Source organism: Mesoplodon bidens (genome assembly GCF_964165515.1).
Source record: "Mesoplodon bidens genome assembly, chromosome: 3".
Lineage (NCBI taxonomy): Eukaryota > Metazoa > Chordata > Mammalia > Artiodactyla > Ziphiidae > Mesoplodon > Mesoplodon bidens.
Window position 1 is genome coordinate 174,588,890 of NC_138178.1, and position 23,153 is coordinate 174,612,042.

Here is a 23,153-nt window from a genome sequence, read left to right on the forward strand (position 1 = left end):
TGGAGGAGGCCGGGGACGCGATCTTATTGGGTGCCTGCTGGATGCTTTCCCCGTGACAAGGCGAAAGAAAACTCGTGACCGTGACCGCTTTTCCACGGCCGGGGAAACTGAGGCCCTGAGTGGGGGGGGCAACCTGCCCAGGTCCTTGAGCTGAGTCCCCCTGAGCTGAGAACTCCCCGGCTGCGCTTGGCCCAGCGGACCCCAGAGGAAGGGCTGGAGGTCTTCAAATACCCAGAGCTCCCCTCCAGCCACGCTGCTCCCTGGCTCTCCCTGGAGAAAGAGGCAGGTCAGGTCATTGGAGGCGAGTGACGTGGAGGAGCGTAGGTGCAGAGGGGGAGGTGAGACGGCCTGTGTCCAGCCCCGGCTCCTCCTGTGACCTCCCCTCGCCTGTTGCCTCCCAGCACGCAGTAGTTCCGGAGCGCAAGGATGACACCACCCGCTGAGGGTGCACAGGGATGGAGAGTTAGAACAACTCTGGTAAGCGCTCGGCAAGCATCAGCTCTCTCCTACCGCCCAGGATTTTGTTTTTAAAAGAACCCCTCCGTGCAGGGCAGCCATTCTGGGAGGGGCTCGGGCGAGATCTCCACCACCTGGCCCTGCAGTCCCACCTCGAGCCTGAGGCCAGGACAAGGTCCTCAACAGCCCATAAGGACCCGTCCTGGCCCCGGGGGACACAGGTGGTTTGGGATGAAGGCTAGCGGCGAGGTGGGGTGCCGCCATCCTGACACCCTGCACGACCCGATCCCCCAGGACGGCCGAGCAGGCCTCACCGAATCCTTCTGCCCATCTGTCTGAGGCCGAAGTGTGTGTGTGTGGAGGGGGTGATGCTGTGCTATTTAGATTCGAAGACCTCAGTCCAAGCCCAGGCTCCCCAGGGGGCCCCGGGGCAACTCAGAGCCTCAGTTTTCCAACTCTATAAAATGGGCAGCTAGGAAGGACGTGGACCCACCCAACTGCCTGACAGGACTGTGACATCCGACCTCACGTGGACATGTCTGAGGTTCAAAAGAATCATCATATAAAATCCCGTGGTGAAACACCAAGGTCTCTGCCACTGGGGGTGTGAAATTATTGTTATCATTGTTGTTTACTCATGCGTACTCCAGAAATAGCCTGCCTGCCCCAAAGCCAGAAATTTCATCCTAGAGCTTCATTCTTTGGGTGCTTAAGGTCTTTCCTGTTACAGTGATTATGAAAAGGGGGTGATGAGGGAACTCGGAGGGGGTCAGCCAGAACTTGTGGGGAAATGGCCCATCAGGGGAGAAGGGGAGGGGTCCCAGCAGACCTCTGTCCAGCTGCCCCCTAGGGGATGGGCGAGGGCTGAGACTCACCGGGCTTGGAGGCCTCTGGGGGGAGGCAGATGGGCCTCCACGCTTGCTGCTGCCCACACGAGGCACACTGGTCTCCGTGGCCCGGCCTGGCCCCCCTCTGCTTGCAGCCTCCGGGGCCACCTCCGAGGACAGCTGGGGGCTCAGGGCCAGGGTCTTCTCCGGGGCTGCAGCTCCTGCGAGGGGCTCCTGGGCCAGGCCTGGGTCTTGCTCACCTGGGGAGGGCTCCGGGCTGCGGCCTCTGGGCCCCCGGAAGGCCTCCAGGGTCCCGGGGTCCAGAACCCGCACAGCGACCTCATCCAGGAATCTGGAGAAGGGCAGCCTGGCCTCCTGTCGGCGGCTCAGCCAGGCGAGAGGGCCGGTGGCAGCCCTGCTGCCAGTGCCCAGGGGCTCCGGGATGGACAGCAGGCCAGGTGATGCCTTTGTCTCCTCCTGGCCAGGCTGTTTCACCCAGCTGGGGTGAGATGGTGGGCCCTTGGGGTTCTGACCTGAGCTGGGGCTCAGTTTGCAGCTTTGAAAGTCCTCTCTGCAGACCTCCTTCCTGGGGGCTTCGGCCCTAGGATCCACGAGAGAGCCGTGGCCATCCTGCCTGCGGCTGCTGGGGTCAGAGCCCCGTGCCTGGAAGCCAGCCCCTGAGAGCATCCTCCTTGGTCAGTCCAAGGTCAAGCCTCTCCAAGTACCTCACTGACACCTACTTCTCTCCTCCCACGTGGCTGGGACCCCGTTGTCCTCTGGGGGGGGGTGGCGGCACGGCCACCCGTCCCTCACTGGCCAGAGTGATCAGCTGAATGCCCGCCCCCATCGATCCAGAGAGCACGTGGCAGGGGGCCTCCCGCCCCCTAAATTGATTCTCACTAAATGGGAGCTGGACTCCAGGGCTTAGAAAGTGCTAGAGAAGGGAAGGTCATGTCCTGGGCTCTTCATCTGCCTGGGGAGGCAGCCTGCACTGAATGAGCACCTGCTGTGTGCCGGGGGGTGGGGGGAGCCCTGGGCTGGGCCTCCACTCCCCACGTCTCCTCATCTCTGCCAGGTGTGGGGTTGGGTGCAGGGACATGGGTGAACATGGGGCCTGAAGGAGGGGAAATTAGAACTGCATCCATCTGGCAGAATGGGAGGGTGCGGTGGAGACTGCTGGCTGCCCACTGTCCTCCCACTCTTCCTTAGTGAAGAACCCTCCCTTTATTCTGGGAGGCAAGATACCCAACTAAAAGACTGCATTTCCCAGGCTCCTCTGCAGCCAGGGGTAGCCAATGAGATATAAACAGAAATTACTGGGTGTGACTGCTCCTTAAAAGGGACCAGAAAGCTTGGCTGTGCCCTTTTTGCTCCCACTCCCAAACCCTCCTGCTTCTTATCTAGAACATGGAAGTGATGGTTGGAGCTACTGCAGCTGTTTCGCACTGTGAGGCAAACTTGAGGCAGAAGCCATATATAAAGGCTGGAGGAACAGAAAGACAAAAAAGAACCTGGGTTCCTGATGACCACTGAGTCATCACACTAGCTCTGGACCACCTGCCTCTGGCACTTCTTTAACTTGACAGAAACAACCCCCTGTCTTATTTAAGCCATGGTTATTTCCAGTCCCTGTTACTAGCAGCTGTGTGCAGTTCCTCACTGATACACAGGGGATAAAGTTAGGAACCATGGTTGACCACGCTATGAGGCAAGCGCCTTCGGCACATGGGGGCCCAGGGTGCAGTCAGATGGGGAGTGGGGTAGGGACGAACACCCCAGAGAAGGGCCACAGCCCTTGCTCCTTTGCATGAAGGGAGACACACAGATCCCTGGCATCTCAGGAAGCCAGGGGTCCACGCAGAACTCCTGGGATGCAGCTGCATGAGTCAAAGGGAGGCTCGCTAGGGGGTGGCAGCCCCAGGCTCTTGGCCATGATCCCCAGCCCCGGCTTCTGGTGCTGCTTGGAGGATGGCCTAGGCTCTCTTTGGCACTGCCTGCTCGTGGCTGTGTACCTGGGGCCTCTGCCCACCTGGCAGTGCCTAGATGCCTCACATCAAGTGCTGGGCACGCCTTCTTTTCTGAGCTCAGCTGGACACCTCTCTGGATGCCTCACAGCACCTGTGACTAAATGTCTGAAAAGCTTCATGAGCTCACCTGCCCAAGACAGGGATGGAAGCTGACTGGACCTTCCCTCTCCCTCTCCCCCTTTCCCCCACCATACCCCTAACCATCAGGCCCTGACTATTCAGCCTTTCTCACACCTGGCCACCTCCCTCCATCCTCAGCATCACCTTGCTGATCCCAGGTGCCACCATGTTTCATCCGGACACCTATAATCACCCCTCCCTGGGGTCCCTGACCCCAGCTTGGTTCACCCCACAAATGAGCCAGTGTGAACTTTTAAAGTCACAGACCAGATAACCAGACAACATCACACATTCATACGCCCTGCAAGGCTCCAGTGTCTTCTCTACCCTCCCCCACAGACCACTCCAGGAACTTCCATCCAGTTCCTGAATGTGCCAAGCTCTCTCTGGTCTCAGGGCCTTTGCACTCGCTGTTCCCTCTGCCAGGAGCATTCTCCCTCTCTCTCCCTTCCCCTCCTTCTCATCATCTAACTCCCAACTAACTTTCAGGGCCCCAGTTCAATAGCCTGTCCCGTTCCTGGCCCCAGTTCAATAGCCTGTCCCCAGGCTATTGAACTGGGGCCCTGAAAGTACATGATGCTAACATGTACCCATTCACGCCTGATCTGATCTGGACTGTAGCCCCAGATCAGATTAGGTACCCGTGCAGCAGCCTCTTATAACCCCTGCTCTTCTTTTTTTTTGTGTGTGTGTGGTACGTGGGCCTCTCACTGTTGGGGCCTCTCCCTTTGCGGAGCACAGGCTCTGGACGCGCAGGCTCAGCAGCCATGGCTCACAGCCCCAGCTGCTCTGCGGCACGTGGGATCTTCCCGGACCGGGGCACGAACCCATGTCCCCTGCAACGGCAGGTGGACTCTCAACCACTACGCCACCAGGGAAGCCCCCCCCGCTCTTCTTAACATGACCCCTACCTGTAATTGATATTGCAATTATTTGTTTATTATCGGTGTCCCCTTAGAATGTAAGCTCTATTCTACCCCAGCTCCCTGCACAGGGCCAGGCACATAGGAGGCACTCAACAAGTAGTTCTCGGGCTTCCCTGGAGGCGTAGGGGGTTAAGAATCTGCCTGCCAATGCAGGGGACACGGGTTCGATCCCTGGTCCGGGAAGATCCCGCATGCCGTGGAGCAGTTAAGCACGTGAGCCACAACTACTGAGCCTACGCTCTAGAGCCCACGAGCCACAACTACTGAGCCCATGCGCCACAGCTACTGAAGCCCGTGCGCCTAGAGCCCGCACTCTGCAACAAGAGAAGCCAACGCGGTGAGAAGCCCGTGCACCGCAACAAAGAGTAGTAGCCCCTGCTCGCCGCAACTAGAAGAAGCCCGTGTGCAGCAAAAGACCCAGCACAGCCAGAAACAATAAATAAAATTAAATAATAAAATAAATTTATTAAACAAACAAACAAACAAAAACAAGTAGTTCTCGAATGGATGAATAAGTGAAGGCACCCCAGGTCCGACTCTCTCTTCACAGGCATCCCCAGCCTGGTGTGGACCTCCTCTGGGCTGGCGGGCAGGAGAACGTGGGGAGTCAGGGGTCTCAGGCTCTTTGGAAGGCCACAGTGTTCCCAGCCACTGCTGCAGTCCCCGGAAGGCCACCCCTTTACGTGTGGACACCCCCGTCCCCGGGGGCAGTCATCCAGCCCTGCTCCATTACTAGTGGGAACAGAACTTGGAGGCCAGCAGAGCCAAGGTCAAATCTACCTCCAACACCCCAACTGATCCTGGGCAAGTCACGTCCCCTCCTCGTTGCCATGTGGGGACACAGCAGTACCCAGCCCCGGGCAGTGATGTAGTGGGAGTGCAGAGAGTGCGCTGGCTGTCTTCAGCACAGAGCCTGGCATCTCGTGGGACCTCAGAACCCATCAGCCCAGGGCTCTAATTTGGCCATTCCCCTACCATGTGTGGTCACAGGAATGTTCTGGGGGCCCTGGCCAGTCGGTCCTCTGAGCCTCTCCCAGAGTTGCCGGCTGTATCAGACAAGTTCCTGTTGTCATAACAACCCACTGGCTCTCCGCCGCCTGGGCCCGAGGCCCCGGAGGATGCTGTCGGCTGCCACGGCTCGCAGCCTGGGCCTGCTCACCTCTTAGCAGCATGGGCTGCCTCTCCTGAAAGGGCTTCCGGCTCCCCTGCCTTTTGACTTATCTGCTCCAGCCCCTCTTCCTGAGCCCCTACTGTGTGCCAAGCTCCACATCATCGCCCAGATCCTCACCCAGTCCCGTGAGGGGGGACAGCCGTGAACTGTCTTATGCTTAAAGGAGCAGCCTCTCACGGGGGCCAAGTGACTTGTCTGAGGTCACATGGCTTGGATGCGGCAGGCCCGGGATAGGACCCCCAGAGGTCAGGCACTCATGCCCTGTTTCACTCCTGGACCCCCTCAGTCCCTCCTCTACCACCCAGACCCATCCTGCTCCCAAGGATGGGAAGCTGGTATCTGTGAGCTCCGAGGGAGGAGGGACCCAGCTCCTGGTTGCCTCCTGGGGCTGGAACAGGAAAACCCAGCCACAGGGCGCTGGTGGGACCCTGCAGCGGGGGCTGGGGGGTGGGGAGGGCAGGCTGAGCATTCGCTAAGAGCTCCAAACATCACCTCACTTATTCTCACGGCAACCCCCCAAACTGGGACGTGCCACCCTATTTCATGGAGGAGGACACGGGCTCCGAGGGCTGACTGGTAAACAGCCATGGCCTGCCACAGGCCAGGGACCGTAGCCAACACCCACAGAGTGCAGTCACCTTCCGAGCCTCCCTCATGCCAGTGCAGAAGTTTCTATTACCATCCCCCTCTTTTTATAGATGAGGACGTTCCGGGTCTGAGGATTCTCACACTTTTCATCACCCTGCCTCTGCTGCTGGTTATTTCCGTGCTGGCCTCAGAACCCTCGAGGGCGGCCACAGGCCCAGCATTCATGCTCTGTGCCGTCATTTCTGCACTCTGAATTTGGCCCCAGCCTTTGTTCCTCAGAAGGGGGGCGCGCTTGAGCCATCCAGACCTTCCAGAAAGTCTCCCGGGACAAGGAGCTCCATGCAGGAGTCCCCGCTGGTCACCCGTCTTTACAGAAGGCTACACTGCGGCTTCATCGTTCCCTGAGCATGTCTTCCAGCATAACTGGAGAGGCCTCATGGCCCCCTGCCCTCTCCCCAGCCCAGCAGCCTCCCTGCTATGGGATCACGGAACGGGAGGGACGGGGGGTTACATGAGAAGATGCTCCACCCATCCATCCCTGTAACCATTCATCTGCTAGTATGTACCCATTCACGCCTCAGTGCATCCTTCCGTGCCTGTACCTGCCATCCACCTCCCATTCATCCATGTATCCATCCTTGTCATTTGTATCTTGTATCCACACATCCATCTGTCCATCCACGGAGGCATACATCCATTGACATGTGTCTATTTGTGCACTGATCCACCCTTCCATGCATCACCAACATACCCTCAAGCACTGATCCATCCACTCTTCCTGTATCCATCCATCCACCCATCCGTTCCTACATCCATCACCTTATTGACATTATTCAAGTCCCTATCCATCCAACCCGGCATCCACATGTTGCTGCAGTAGTGGCCTCCAGGTACATGGCCTTTTGGGGCTGGAGCCACTGCTGCGTCCCCTTCCTGGCTGGGGGCGGGGGGACAGTGAAGGCCCCCGTCACTCTCCTAACACCTGCCACACTAGTCAAGGTCCATGTCTCCTGGCGGTAGATTGTGAGATCTTGAAAGGTGAGGTCTGTATCAGTCACCTAAGTGGTCCCAATGAAAGGGGCAGAGGGTACATGGGGAGAGTATGCTCGGGGGATGGAGAATTCCTTCATTTATTTGCTCACTCAGCCATCCATTCCTGTAATATTGAACCAACAGAGACAGCTCCGGTCAGCTTTTCCCGCCACCGGCTACCATCGAGGGCCTGCTCTCGGGCCACGGAAGCCAGTCCTCTGACCGAGAGAGGTGTTGTGCCTCAGACACTGAGCCCCAGAGAGGGCAGGGCCTTGCTCAAGGTCACAGAGCAGAGGAGGAACTGGAACCCAAGACTGCAGACTCCTATCCAGGCCTCTCCTCCAGGCTAGTGACCTGCTCTGCAGAAGGAGGGGGAACCAGGAGGGGACCCTGGGGGTAATTCTAGGCCAACACAGTGAGCCTGGGGTCACCCTTGGATGTGTCTCCAGAGATCTTTACCTGCTCTGAGGGGAGGAGACACCCACACCCACACACACACACACATGCCGACCCATGGCCATGCCCTTGACCTCCACACTCCAGCTGGACCGATCCTCCTCTGATCCTTGCACGCCCCCCTCTCACCCCCAGGCCTTGACTCAGGCTGTGCTCCTCAGGCTCCTCCACCCTCCCCTGTTCAACTCCTACTCACTCCTGGGCTTCACGAGCCTCCTGGGATCTGGGAAATTGTGAACCATCTCCAGCCAAGCCCTGGATCCACGGACTGCTTTCCTCCCCTCTCATTCATTCATTCTTAACCATCCTTAAGTGCCTACAGGAGTACGGGTGCCACTTCAAAGTGTTGCCGGGGAGACGATGCGTGAAGATGCTTATACCGGGCCTGGCACGTAGTAGGTGCTCAATAAGTGGCAGCTATCTGGGGCCAGACCCTGTGCCCAAGGGTCTTTGAGAGAGGATGGGGGATCGATCACCTTCCAGATTGCTCTGACTCACTTCCGCTCCCTGACCCGGAAACGACCCACTCCCCACGCCCGGCGCATGGAAAGCCAGACCCCCACCACTGAGGCTCTAGGCACCCCTAGCCCTGCCCACTGAGCATCCCAGGTGCGAACAGCTCCAGGTTCTGAGGATAAAAGGAACACGGGGCACAGGAATCTATAAATATGAGACGATAGCCCGGGAGGGTCCTTCTGCAGCAGCGCAGCCGCCCCTCGCCCGGCGCCAGCGCTCAGCAGCCGGGAAGAAGCCGCATCTGCCACTGTGCCTGCTTTTCTGTGCCGGCCTGATTATAGTGAGAGTTGGGGAAATTAAGGGTTTTCGGGGACGCTGCCAGGGCCCAGGCTGCTGCCTTCCCGCCCTGTGCGTCACAGATGCCAGGCAGAGCCGCCTCCATGGGCCACTTGCCCCAGGCGGCCGGGCCGGCACACCTCAGTGTATACGGAGCTTTCTTCCACGGTCCTCCCTGGCCCTGGGAGTGCACAGGGCTCTGGGGCAGGCAGTGGGCAGGGGAACCGGGGCCCAGTGAAGGGCAAGGACCTGTCCCCGGCCCCAAAGGTCTAGGGCACTGGGGCCTCCATAGGAACCAGGCCCATGGAGACCCTGTCCTGCTGGCCCGGGGCCCCAAGGCCTTGACCCCTGGTCAGCTTTCGGTCTGCACAGCCCAGGTCTGCGGCTGACCTTGGCCATCCAGGGCTCCTCCTTCGAAGGCACAGCTCCTTCTGCCACCCCCGCTCACTCCTGGGTGCCTACTCTGCTCCCACCCTGCCGGTCCAGGAGACTCCAGGATGTCGCCCACGCTGTTCCTGCCCCAAAGGAACCACACTGGGGATGGGGTGGGGCCCAGACAAGGAAGGAAACACCTCTAAACCAGGCAGGAAGCGGAAACGCTAGGGCAGCAATTCCCATCCAACAGGGCTGGGGTTCAGGGAGGGAGGAAGCTTCAGTGGAGCGGCCCTGGGCGAGCCCTCCCCTCCCTGAGCCTCAGCGGCTTCGCTTCTTACTGAGGAGAAGGGGAACACCTGCCCCGTAGGTGCCGAATGAGACCACCGAGGGGGTCTGGGGCCGGCGCAAGCCCACGCGCTGCAAACGCTCAGTGAACCAGCCCCTGGTCCAGCCTCCTTCCGGCTCCGCGACCTCTCCCAGGCGGGCGGCATCACCGAGCCCTGACCCCGGGCAGGAGGGGGCCTGCCTGCACCCCGGCCACCCGCCGGGCACAGCGGCGGGTCCCCGATCCCCAGGCCCCGCCCTGCCCCCCTCCCCCGTCCCACCCTCCCTTTCGCCGCAGGGACGCACGTGTTGGGGGCGAAGACCCTGCAACTCGGACCCAGGTGCTCAGGCCGGCTGCGTGGGGGCAGGGCAGCACGCTGAGGCCGAGTCCCCGCCCCGCCCCGCCCCGCGAGTGCCCCCCGCGGCCGGGCAAGCGTTCCTGTTGGGGCCCCGGCGCACCGGCACCGGAGGGAGCGCCCCGGGCGGGGGAGATGACGCTGGGCCGTCGCCCCCCTAGCGGGAGGGGGGCACGCGGGCCGCCTCCGGCGCCGCGCGGAGACCGCCCTGCCGCGTGGGTGGTGCCCGCCCCGCCTCCGCGCCCGTGCCCGCGCCCTGCCCTCCCAGCTCGCAGGTACTCACCGCCCGGCGGAGCCGGCCCGGCCGCCGGCCACCCGTCCACATGGCCCCGGGGCAGCCGCGCCGCTCGCCGCCGCCGCCGCCGCCGCGCTCGGGTCCCGCCGCTGCCGCCGCCGCCGCCGCCGCCGCCCCCGGCCCGCGCCCTCCCCGCCGAGGCCGAGCGCGCCCGGAGCCGGCGCGGCCGGGGCTCCCCCACCCCGCCCGGCTTCCCGCAGGGAGCGCCCGCCCCCCGCCCCCAGCCCGGCTCCCCGCCAGCCCCGGCCCCGCGCAGCCGCGGCTGATTCAGCGGCTCCCCCCGCAGCGCCCTGCTGGGGCGCACTCGGGGGGCGCGGGGCCGGACTGGGGGCGCGGGGCGCCACGTGCGCACGGGAACCCGGGAGGGAATGGCGGCGGGGCAGGGAATGAATGAACCCGCGTGAGCATGAATGGCAGAGCGCGTGAATGAATGAGTGCGGAGCGTGCGGGAGGAACGAATGAATGAGGAATGAATGCACAGGCCAAGCTTTGAGGGAAGGAGTGAATGAGCCCTTGAAGGCGGGAACCCTCAGTACTCACCTGGCCAACCCATTCACACACTCACTCATTCCACCCCTCAACATTTACTGAACACCTCCTGTATACCAGCCCTGCTCTAGGCCCTGGGGATACCCCCCCCCTCCTGGAGCTCACGCTTCCCAGATTTAGAAAATTCAGGGAGAAGGGCGCGACCCGCCGAGTTCCCCCTGCCCCTTGCTCTGCCCCACTTCCCACTCGGTGGCCCACTCCAGCACCGCAGATGTCTGCCCCACTTTCCCTCTCTGCCTGACCCTGCACACGTGTGCCAAGGTCGCCAAGTGATGGGGGAGGGGCACTCCCCTCCCCCACCCCGCCAGCAATCAGGCAGGGGAGGTGGCCTCTGGATGGGGTCAGTGTTACTCCGGGAACCTCTAGCTGGAGCACCCCTATCCCTGCCCCCAGCGGAGCCCAAGGCTGGCCCCTTCCTAGCCCTGAGGAAGGGTGCAAGGTGAACCTCAGCCCTTCCTCCCTGAGGCATTGGGCAAGGTGACCTTGCTGGTCCAAGACAGGCTGGGGCCTCCTCAAGAACCAGCCTCAGTTCTGAGGGCATCAGGGCTCCCTGGGGGCAGCTGGACAAGTCTGCCAGCCCACCCAGACCAGCAGCAGCCAGTATTTGAACCCTGGAAAAAAACACAAGGGGGCCAGAAAAGATCCTGGCTGGTGCGAAGAGAGGCCACAAAGCACAGGCACTTGACTCCTGTCCTCCGTCAGGACCTATGGGCCCATCGTTCACACGTGTTTATATAACTCCCAAGCACATGGCAGATTACAAGATGCTTCCAATGAATACTTTGTATATTTTTTTGACTTTTTTTCATCATGGTAAAATATATACAACACAGAATTCACCATCTTAACCATTTTGAAGTGTACAGTTCAGTGGCATTAAGTACATTCACCTTATTGTGCAACCATCACACCGCCATCCAGCTTATATTTTATGTGTTGTGTACTTTGCAGTTTCTATTCACTCATTTAATTAGGGGAGTAGGTTGCTACATTCAGGCATAGGACAGTGCTGTGAAAAGGCATTGATAGCAAGGGAAGTGAGAAAAACAATAAAAAGAGACAGGAAAAAAGAGCCATGACTGGACCCATGAGTGTTGAGGCAAAGTCCTCTCTCCTCCCCCTCAGGCCCTGGGGACGTTGTTGAGTAACAAATGGAGAAAGGGAGGTGCAGGGTGGGGTGAGCATCAGGGCACAAGCTTCTGTCTCCAGGCGGGCACACAGGGTCTACAGATCAGGACAAGAGGAGAGGTGGCTGCTGGGGGGTGGGCTCTTTAAACCCCTCCTATAGGGCTGTTTTAGGCTCACGTGGGACCTGGGTTCCCCATCATGAATCGGGGCAGGCTCTGTGACCTCCACTCCTGCCCTTTAGGGTTCTGACACCGTTCAGGCCGCAGGCAGCGGTGGCAGTACCCCTCAAGAGGCAGCGGGAGCCCAATCCCCCACCTGCCAGCCCCAATGTCCCTGCCCTCCCAGGTCCCAGGGGGACAACAGTAACGGTGGAGTGTGGATGAAGTGTGCACACAGGGCTCTGCCCACATTTCCTGCCCAGACACTGGTCCTGCTCAGATGGTGCCAGAACATTCGCCAGCAGCCCTGGCTCTGCTGCTGCCAACGCTGCAGATGGCTGGGGAGGCGGGGGAGGGGCGGGGGCGCCCATGCCCGGCTCTGGCAGCTTGCACACTTGAGCTTGAGGCCGGCTTGGGGAGGCCCCAGGAGAGCCCTTCCCCCACGCTGCACACCTAATCTCCACCCAGCAAGCCCTCTCTTCTCCCCTCCCCCAGCTCACTGATGATGGGAAGGAGGAGAGAATGCCAGCACTGGCTGGGGTGGGGGGGGTCTCAGTTAACTCCCATGTGACCTTGTGAGGGAGGTGGCACTAGCCCTCTTGGGCTGATGGGAAAACTGAGGCTCAGAGAGACAAAGTCCCTTGCCTAAGGCCACTCAGCAAATAAGGGCTAAGCTGGGATTTAGTACCCTGGTCATTCTGGTCAGATGTTCACCCCCATTCAAGTCTCACCTTAGGACCCACCTCTAGGCATCTCTGAGGAGAAGGTCCAGATGATGCAACCTGAAGATCCTTGCAAGACGGGCTGGTCTGGAAAGGCCTCTGAAGCCAGTGTAACAGGTGCCTGGAGCATCAGTGGCATCCAGGCAGGCTTCCTGGAGGAGGTGGGGTTTCAGGTGAAGGTGGGAGGAAGAGATAAAAGTGGCAGGGCTTGGAGACCATGCCCTGGGGCCGGGTAGGTCCCCTGTCCCCTGGCCTCCTGCCCTCATTTGGGCGTCTGTCCTGCCCTCTAACTCTCAATCCCGTTCCCTGGTTTTATTTTCTTCATGTCTCTTGCTATTCTCTGCTGTTACCTGGTTTACTTGTTTCTGCGTGTTTACTTGATCTCCTCAGCCGGAGTGTGTGCTTTGAGATGAGAGGCGGGGAGCTGGGGAGGAGAACGAACAAACGAGTGGAGGACTGATGGAGGGAGGGGAGGAGAGGGAGGGAGGCTTGGAGGAGGCCTCTGGTTGCGGTGGCCGAGTGGACGAGGGAAGTCAGCAGATCAGGGGTCATTGAGAGTGAGGTTCCTGTAGACACCCGGGTGTAGGAGTCCAGCCCGTCCCTGCCTCGGGCTCCAGAGTTGGCCAGTCTGGCCAGATTCGAGCCTCCTGTGTTTCCTGCCGCTTCTTTCAGGCTGGGATGGAGAAGGTTCTTGGAATGTGAGCTCTGGACCTTGCGGCAGCTGAGAGGTTTGTTCACTCCATGCCCCTACGGCTGCTGTGGCTTAGCCTCCAGGCTGCCCTGCAGGGTCAGGTGGAGCTGCCCTCCGCAGGGCCAACGCCCCCAAATCACTGCTGCCCCATCCTGTTGCCCTCACGGTCCCTCACTCGTTTCTCCTGGGAACACTTTCTTAAAAGTCAAGGATTCAGGGAATTCCCTGGCGGTCCAGTGGTTAGGGCTCTGTGCTTCCACTGCAGGGGGCATGGGTTCCATCGCGGGTCGGGGTACCAAGATCCTGCATGCCACACGGTACAGCCAAAAACAAAGGCAAGGATTCAGTGTCTGCTCCTGGGGGTAACCAGACTTCTGGGCAACCAAAGAACAAAATTGTACCCAATTCAGTCAAAAAAATAGGGGCGTCAACACCATGTAGTAAAGGCTCCAAGAAGAGTCCTGCCCTCTCCCGCCTCCCGTGGTCCTGGGCCCGCCTCACGGGATTGCATCCCACCCACAGGTCCCAGGGCCCAGCTTCTGGCCCAGGGCTGTCTTTGGGTTCGTCATCCTCCCTGCCGTGTCCCCACCCTGGGCCATCTCTGCGGGAAGCAGCAGCAGCCTCTCCAGGACTCTGCCCCGTGCTGGGCTGTCCTACCAGGTGAGGGTGGACTGGGCGCTGTGACTTGGGCTCAGAAACTATAAGGAGGGGAAACATTTCTACCAAATATTTATCAAAACAAAACATGTGAATATACTTCCTTATCACGCAGAAATAGACAAGCCAGGTCAGGCAGAGAAAAGAAATGAGGGCCGCTCTGCTGGAAGGAGGGGCTTCCAGGCACCACAGGACATGGATCATTTCATCCCACCGGGGACAGCTCTGGTCAGTGCCTTGTTCTCCCTTCCTCTGGACCACCTGTAGCCCCTGGGGAAGGGTAGCGTCCAGATTCCTGCTGGGAAGGGGCGCAGGCCTGGCAAGGGAGCCTCTCTCTGGGCCTTCCATCCTTGGGCCTGGGCGTGGTGAGAAACACGGAGCACGGGATGGCACCAAGGTGGCCTCACTGGGACGAAATTGCCACTAAGTGTATACCTGCCGCCAGTGGGCAGGTGTTAAGTAAGGTCACACCTGGGGACCCAGGCTTCTTCGGCAGCCTACCTGCTTGGTCCTGGTCCAGGCCTTGGCTCCTGGGGTGGGTGGGCTCTTGCCCTCCTGCCCGGCTGAGGGCCCTTCCACAGCTGGCCTCAGCTCCAGCCCCATTGTCAATGTCCACGCCCTCCTGTTTCTGGGCCTTTGCACCTGGTGTCCTCTCACCGTGGGATGCCTTTCCATGGAGTGTCCTCCTGGAAAACCCCTCATCTCAGCTCCCAAAGTTGTCTTCTCTCAGAAGAAGGTGTGACCCCAATCGGTGTATGTGGCTTCCAAACAGCAGTAGCCTGGGGGTCACCAAGCAGGTCGTAGGAGGGGGACCCTGTAGGGGCCTGGGCACTGGGGCAAGGAAATGGAGACCAGCCCTCTAAGAGGCTTAGGAGGCAGAACAGACCAAGAGGCAGAGCCTGAGGTCAGGGATGGCCACAAGCCAGGCTGCCTGGAGGCTGAGCGCCAACTCCTGGTGTGCTTGTCTGGCACTGTGCTGAATGGCATGGCTGATGGTGGGGGGCAAGGCAGTGCTGAGTGGGTCTGCTGGTCCAACAGGGTGGAAGCTGAGGATGCCTGGATCTGGGCAGGTCGCCACACCCGCTATTCCCAGCCCAGAAGCTCCCATCTCCAGGGAGCACCCCCAGGTTCCCAACTGCTCCGTCTCTCTGAAACCTGCCTTACGTCTATTCTGGGCCCTGGACAGTGTCCCCAGTACCTTTCTCACCCTGTCCCTCTATTGTTCAAGAACCTGCAATGGCTCCCCACTGCCTGACACATCCTATCTGGCACTCCAGGCCTTCCATGGGCTTCCCTGAGTCTCCGGTGTGACTTAAACTCTTGACAGAGGTGGCAGCTCTTCTGATTCCTCATGTCCCTTCCAGACTGCCCTCTGCCCCCTTCCACCCCCAGGAATGCCCACTCAGCTACTTTTCCTCTTGTCCCAGCTCGGAACAGGAGACAACACTCAAATAAAATAAAAGCTCATGGGCTTCAGAGCCCCTGGAATGGTGAGGGTGGGCCCCGGGTGTGGGGTGGGGTCCGCATGGTGCCACCTCTGTCCAGATGTCCCTCCTTCCTGGCCCCCAGCACACACCGTTTCACCACTTCATTCTTCAATAGCTGTAAACCCTCTTCTCCAACCAGAGGGTGACCCCTTCTGGGGTCCCTTCTCTGTGGCTCCCACCCAGGACGATGCCAAGGTATGGGTGACCTGTAAGTCCCCTAGATGTCCAAACGGCCACTGGTTAGGCCTCTGGCCTGGGCCCCAGGAGACCGCGGTTCCGGTCCTGTCTGCCTGGGATTCCCCGGCAAGACATTCTCCCCTCTGATCTGTTTCCTCACCTGGAGGATTAGAACGAAGGCTGTGAGCCCAGGGACTGAGGAGTTTGCAGCCTCTGTCTGGGGGTCAAAGACCCCGGACGCCCCGTCCCTGGGACGCACCCCTCCGTGCCAGGCGCGGAGCCACGCAGACCGAGAGGTGGGCGTGCAGGCCGGGGCCGCTGGAACTGTGCGGGCTACGCTTGGTGAAACTGGGCTGCAGAGGTGGACGCTAATTTTCCCCACTCCACTGGGCAGGAAAATTATTTCTTCGGATTCTTCTGTGTTCCCGCCGGTTCCGTGCCTGCGAGAGATCTAGAGGCTGGTCGGAACAGTGGCTGCAGCGAGCCTCAAAGTCACGCAGCGTCAGGGACACCCGCTCCGGCCGCGATTGGAGGCCGAGGCAGCCTGCCCGCAGTAGCCAAGCTCTTTGGGGCCCTGGAGCATCTCCAGCTCCTCTTTCTCTGGGCTCTGCTCTGGCGGCACCCCCGCCGGGGCGGTGGATTCGCTCTGGGCTTCTGACGTCAAAAACGAGGGGCCCAAAAGAAAAGCGCGTGGGACCGCCCCGCGCGTCCTCTGCCCATTATTGCTGATCCCACGGCAGCCTTGCCAGGAAGAGTCTCAGCCCCACCTTAGAGGGGAAACCGAGGCACAGAGGAGTAGGTGAAAGTTCCCAGTGGAAGTGAAGAGGCTGCGATTTGTCTGCCACAACATCCGAGCTCTTCCCCGTAGCCAGTGGCCTCGCTTGTCCACAGATGGGGCCAGTCAGGCGGAGGGAAGCTGCAGCAGGTAAAGCAATGGAGACGGTCCCTGTACCGAAGCGCCCAGGGCAGAGAGGTCACGTCTGGGCAGTCAGACTCAGGGAGGACAACCAAAGCCTCCCGTCTGAGGGTGCGGGGCAGGGGTGGGGTCACGGCTGGGGTCCGGGAGCCCAGCGTGCTGCTCTGGGGCCGTGGGGCGGGGGCGCCAGGGACCGGGGCAGCCTGGGACACAGCTAGGGTGACTGACCCAGTTGGCACAGGACTGAGTGGGTTCCCGGGACCTGGGGCTTTCGGCTCTCAAATCGGACAGTCCTGGGCAAACCAGGATCAGTTGGTCACCCTAGGCAGATAAAGAACTTGCAATGGTTCAAGTCCAAAACGGTAGACTGGGAGGTAGTGGAAGCTGCAGGGCTAGAAGGAATCAAGTGCAGGGGGGAGGGCTTTGCCTCTGGAAGCATTTCTGGCTGGGAGGGAGGTCAGGTCGGCCTGTTCCAAGGGTCTGCCAGGAGCTGAGCACAGTCCCGAGGGACTTGGGGGCTTTTCCTGGTGGAGCTGCCCCTCCGGGACCCGGTCTCGGATCCCGCTCCTCCTCAGGGCAGCCACCCCCGGATGCTGGGTCCGGCCTCTGGGCCATCTGGATAGCCATCCCTTCATTGCTAGCGTCTCTCTGGCCAAACGAGCACCCCAGGAGGCAGAGGGAGCACAGTCAGGGCTTCATTTAGATCTCAGCTTGGCCTCATCCTTTCCCTGAGAGAGGCCATTTGCAGCTTGAGCCTTTTTTTCTGCATCTGCAAGATTGCATACTGACCTTTCTCTGCAAAGATGCTGTGAAGCTGGAAGACTTGAAATAAGGTCTGTGGAGGCCCTGGCATGGACCCTGGCACACCGAGGGAGTGTAGCTTCTCCTGGGCATTGGGTCCGGGAGCAAGGAGCTTGGAAACAAATGGAACAAGTTTGAATTGCTGAGCAGGAGGACAGGGGCTGGATAGGGGCTCCCATACTCCAGTCAGCCCCCGGGGGCCCTGCCCACAGTCCCCAGGGGGTGTTAACCCAGAGACTGCACTTGTGGCCAGTGTCTCCCACCCACACGGCTCCCTCCCTCCCTCCTGAAGAGAACCTTGCTCTGGGGGCGGAGGCCCAGGCCCAGCCGAAGGACTACATTTTCCAGCCATCCTCACAGCCAGAACGGCCAGGTGAATCGTGTGGGGAATTGTGTGGAAGAAGTTTGTTATAAGGGAATTGTTGTTGTTGTTGTTTTCTTACAGCATTATTAAGGCACAATTGACTTACAATAATCTGCTCACACGTAAACTGCACAAGTTGATAAGTTTCGCCATGTATGTCAGGAAACCATCACCACAGTCAAGATGGCAAACATTTCCATCAACTGCAAACATTTCCTCTTGCCTCTTTGCAAGGCGTGCATCACTTCCCCCCGTCCCCAGGCAACCCCTGATCTGCTTTCTACCATTACAGATTAGCTTGCACTTTCTAGAGTTCTATATAAGTGGAATCCTACAGTGTGTATTCGCTCTCCTTTTTTTATTTTTTATTTTTGGCTGGGGGAGTTCTGGCTCTTTCCACTCAGCATAATGATTTTGAGATTCATCCATGCTATTGGGTGTATCAGTAGTTCATTCCTCTTTATTGTTGAGTCATATTCCACTGTATGAATAAGCTATCATTTGTTTATCCATTTCCCTATTAATGGACATTTGGGTTTTTCCACTCTTTGGCTATGATAAGCAAAGCTACTGTGAACATTTGGGTCCAAGTTTGTGTGTGGACATATTGCTTTAGTTTCTCTTGGGAAAATACCTCAGAGTGGAATGGCTTGATCATATAGTAGGTGTATCTCTAACTTGTTAAAAAATTGCCAAACTGTTTTCAAAGTGGCTGCACCATTTTACATTCCCAACAGCCAAGTATGAAAGATCCAGCTGTTCCACATCCCTGCCAACATTGGATATGGTGAGTCTTTTAAATTTTAGCCATTCATAGTGGATGTGTGCTGATACCTCACTGTGCTTTTAATTCTCATTTTTTGAATGACTGCTGATGTTAAGAATCAATTTTAGTGAAGTGTCTGTTCAAATCATTTGCTTATTTCTTAGTCGGATTGTTTGAGTTATTATTATTCAGTTATAACTGCTCTCTCTATATTCTGGACATGAGTTCATTGTCAGAGACCTGTTTTACAAATACTCTTGGGCTTCACTGGTGCCAGTGGATAAGAATCCTCCTGCCAATGCAGGGGACACAGGTTCGAGCCCTGGTCTGGGAAGATCCCACATGCTGCGGAGCAACTAAGCCCGTGCACCACAACTACTGAAGCCCGCGTGCCTAGAGCCCGCGCTCCGCAGCAAAAGAGAAGCCACTGCAATGAGAAGCCCACGCACCGCAACAAAGGTAGCCCCTGCTCGCAGCAACTAGAGAAAGCCTGCGCGCAGCAACGAAGACCCAAGGCAGCCAAAATTAAATAAATAAGTAAATTAAAAAAAACCCAAACCAAACAAATACTCTTTACCAGGCTTTTTGTGTGTGTGTGTGTGTGTTACGCAGGCCTCTCACTGTTGTGGCCTCTCCCGTTGTGGAGCACAGGCTCCAGATGTGCAGCCTCAGCGGCCATGGCTCATGGGCCCAGGCACTCTGCGGCATGTGGGATCCTCCCGGACTGGGGCACGAACCCGTGTCCCCTGCCTTGGCAGGCGGACACTCAACCACTGCACCACCAGAGAAGCCCCTGGGAAGCCCCTCGGAAGCCCCTCTTTACCAGGCTTTTGCTTGCCTTTTAACTTTCTTAAAACTTTTTATTTTTTTTATTTTTGGCTGTGTTGGGTCTTCGTTGCTGTGCACAGGCTTTCTTAGTTGCAGCGAGCAGGGGCTACTCTTCCTTGTGGTGTGTGGGCTTCTCATTGCAGTGGCTTCTCTTCTTGTGGAGCACAGGCTCTAGGCATGCAGGCTTCAGTAGTTGTGGCTTGCGGGCTTAGTTGCTCTGTGGCATGTGGGATCTTCCCAGACCAGGGCTTGAACCCGTGTCCCCTGCATTGGCAGGGGGATTCTTAACCACTGTGCCACCAGGGAAGTCCCAAAACTGTCTTTTGAAGAGTAATGTTTTGATAAAGTCCACATTATCAATTTAAAAAAATAATTTGTATTTATTGTGTTAAGAAATCCTACCTAGCCAATTGTTTGTTGCTAGTATGTAGAAATACAATTGGCTTTGTATCTGGCAATCTTGCTAATCTCACAGATTCATTCTAATAGCATTTTTTGTAAATTCCTTAGAAATTTTTACATAGGTGACCATGACATCTGTGTGTAAAGTGTAGTTTTACTTCTTTCTTTACATCAGTATGATTCGTGTTTTGTTTTGTTTTCTTGCCTTATTGCACTAGCTAGGAACTCCATTACAGTGTTGGATAGAAGTGGTAAGAGTGGACACCCTTACCTTGTTCTCTGTATTGGGGGCAAGCATTGAATTCTTCACTATTGAGTGTAACTTAGTATTAATCCGCTAGGTTTTTCTTAGATGCCTTTTTCAGGTTAAGAAAGTTCCTTTCTGGGACTTCCCTGGTGGTCCAGTGGTTAAGACTCCACACTTCCACTGCAGGGGGCATGGATTTGATCTCTGGCTGGGGAACTAAGATCACACAGTGTGGCAAAAAAAAAAAAAAATTCCTTTCTGTTCCTAGTTTACTGAGTCGTTTTTATTTTAATTAATTAATTAATTAATTAATTTTTGGCAGTGTTGGGTCTTTGTTGCTGTGTGCGGGCTTTCTCTAGTTGCGGCGAGTGGGGGCCACTCTTCGTTGCAGTGCGTGGGCTTCTCATTGTCGTGGCTTCTCGCGGAGCACGGGCTCCAGGCATACAGGCTTCAGTAGTTGTGGCATGTGGGCTCAGTAGTTGTGGCTCGTGGGCTCTAGAGCTCAGGCTCAGTAGTTGTGGCGCACGGGCTTAGTTGCTCTGCGGCATGTGGGATCTTCCCGGACCAGGGTTCGAACCCGTGTCCCCTGCATTGGCAGGCGGGCTTTTAACCACTGCGCCACCAGGGAGGCCCTACTGAATCTTTATTAGGAATGAAAATTGAAATTTGTCAAAAAATTTTTTGCGTCTGTTGAGATGATCATATATATATATATATATGATCATATATATATGCATATATATTTTAGTTTGTCAATATGCTGAATCACAATGATTGATTTTCAAATGTTAAACCAATCTTATATTGCTGGGATAAACCTTACTGTGACATGATGTCATTCTTTTTTATACTTTGTTGAATTCCACTTGCAAATATTTTGTTAAGAACTTTTGTGTCTATGTTCATGAGGAATATCGGTCTGTAGATTTCTTTTCCTGTAATGTTGTTGTCTAGTTTTGGTATCAGGGTAATGCTGGCCTCAAAAAAGTTGGAAAGTTTTCTCGTCTTCTACCTTTTGGGAGAGTTTCTTTAGAATGGGTATTATCTCTTCCTTAAGTGTTTGGTAGAATTTGCCAGAAAAGCCATCTGGGTCTGGAATTTTCTTTGTGGAAGATTTTTAACTACAAATATTTATTTAATAGATATGGGGTTATTCAGATATCAATTTATTCTTGAGAGAGCTTTGGTAGTTCAGATCCTTCAAAGAATTTGTCCAGTTCACTTAAGTTGTCAACTTTTTTGGCATAAAGTTGTTCAAAATATTCACCTATTATCCTTTTAAGTTCTGTAGGATCCATAATGATGTCCCCTTTCTTATCCCTGAGATTGGTAATGTATGTTTTCTCTTCTTTTTTCTCTGATCAGTCTGGTCAGAGATTTGTCAAGTTTATTGACTTCTTCAAGACCTAGCTTTTGGTTTCATTGATTTTTAAAATTGTTTTAGCGTTTTCTATTTCATTGATTTCTGCTCTTTATAATTTCCTTTCTTCTGTTTACTTTGGGTTTTTCTCTTCTTTTCTCTAGTTTCTTAAGGTGAATACTGATGTCACTAATTTGAGACTTTTCTTCTTTTATATATAAGCATTTAGTGCTATAACTTTCCCTCCAACCGTTGCTTTAGCTTCATCCCACACATTTTTATATGCTGTGTTTTCACTCTACTCAGCTTAAAATATTTCCCAGTTTCCATTGTGATTTCTTCTTTGACCCATGGCTTGTTTAGGAGTGTGTCGTTTAGTGTCCAAATGTTTGGTGATTTCTAGGCATCTCTCTGTTATTGATTTCTAATTTAATTCCATTGTGATAGGCGAACATACTTTGTAGGATACTTTGTAGGATTTCAATTCTTTAAACTTCATTGAGATTTGTTGATCGCCCAAAATATGTTTTATCTTGGTAAATGTTTTGTGTGCACTTAAGAAGAATGTGTATTCTGCTTTTGTTGAGTAGTGTTCTATAAATGTCAAGTTCATTGATATTATTGTTCAAATCTTCTATATCCGTATTGATTTTCTGTCTCTTCTATCAATTATTGAGAGAACTGTGTCAAAATCTCCAGTTGTAATTGTGGATTTGTTTATTTTTCTTTGCCATCAGCTCTTGCATCATGCATCTTGAAGTGTTGTTACTAGGTGCATAAACATAAAGATTGTTAAGATTGTCCTCAAGCTGAACTCTTGAGGAATTAAAGTCTTTATCACTATGAAACTACCCTCTTTATTCCTGTTAATATTCTTTACTCTTAAATCTACTTTGTATGTTCCTAGGATAGCCACTTCAGCTTTCTTTTGACAAGTGTTAATACAGTATATTTTTCTCTATATATTTTACTGTTAATCTATCTATGCCTTTATACTTAGAGTGGGTTTCTTGTACATACTGTATAATTGAGTCTTGCTTGTTCATCTTATCTGAAAATCTATGCTTTTTAATTGGTCAGTTTAGACAATTTGTATTTAGTATGATGATTATTATGGTTAGGTTTAAATTGATTATCTTAATACTTATTTTCTATTTGGCCCATCTATTCTTAGTTCCCTTTTCCTATTTTCCTGCCTTCTTTTTTATTAATAGAGTAATATTTATTATTCTATTTTACCCTTTTTTAGCTTAACAGCTGTGCTTCTTTTGTTGTGTATGTGTTGTTGTGGTTTAGTGGTTTAGATCTTACATCTTTAATTTATCACACTCTACCTTCAAATAACATTGTATTATTACCTCATGGTTAATATAAGAAACTTACCATGATACACTTCCATTTCCCCCCATTCTAGACTTCAGGTTATTTTGTTGTACATTTTACTTCTGCATATACTATAAGCTCCACAGTTTGTTCCCCCCACCTCTTTAAACAGTAAATCAGTTTGTAAAGAGATTTTTAAAAATAAGAAAAAAATGCCATTTATCTTTACCTACATAATAGCCATTTCTGGTGCTCTTCATTCCTTTTTGTAGATCCAGATTCCTTCTGTTATCATTTTCCTTCTGCTTGAAGGACTCCCTTTAACATTTTGAGCTGTTCTACTGGCGATGGGTTCCCTCCAATTATGATGGTCTGAAAAAGTCTTTATTTTACCTCCGAGTTTGAAAAGAATTTTCACTGAGCATTAAATTTAAGGTGGTCAGCTTTTATTCTTACAATAAAGCTGTTGATCCATTTCCTTTTAGCTTGGATTATTTCCAACAAGAAATCTACTCTTACTCTTATCTTTATTTTTGCTGTACATAATTTGTCTTTCTATTCTACTTTTATGGGTTTTCAGCAATTTGATTATAATATGGCCTGGTGTAGTTTTCTTTACCTGCTTGAGGTTCAGTGAGATTCTTTGCTTTGTTTTGTTCCCTGCTTGGGGTTCACTGAGCTTTTTGGATCTGTAGATTTATACTTTTCATCAAATTTAGAAAAATTTTGGTCATTATTTCTTCAATTATTTTTTCTGTCCCCTCCCTTTTTTCTCCCTGTGACCCCAGTTACATGTGTGTTGGGCCAGTTGATGTTGTCCCACAGGTCAGTG

At 54.9% G+C, this 23,153-nt stretch overlaps 1 protein-coding gene across 3 annotated transcripts in view; it reads right to left on the minus strand.

Annotated features, from left to right (window-relative positions):
- Positions 1 to 9,775, minus strand: part of BEGAIN (brain enriched guanylate kinase associated) — a gene marked incomplete at its 5' end in the record, with an annotated part of 45,310 nt that extends 35,535 nt beyond the window's left edge. For all 3 annotated transcript variants that reach the window (XM_081228431.1, XM_081228428.1, XM_081228426.1), the window contains one exon: positions 9,734 to 9,775. In XM_081228431.1, the coding sequence (XP_081084557.1) occupies positions 9,734 to 9,775 (42 nt within the window). The remainder of the gene's footprint in view (positions 1 to 9,733) is intronic.
- Positions 9,776 to 23,153: the final 13,378 nt, after the last annotated feature.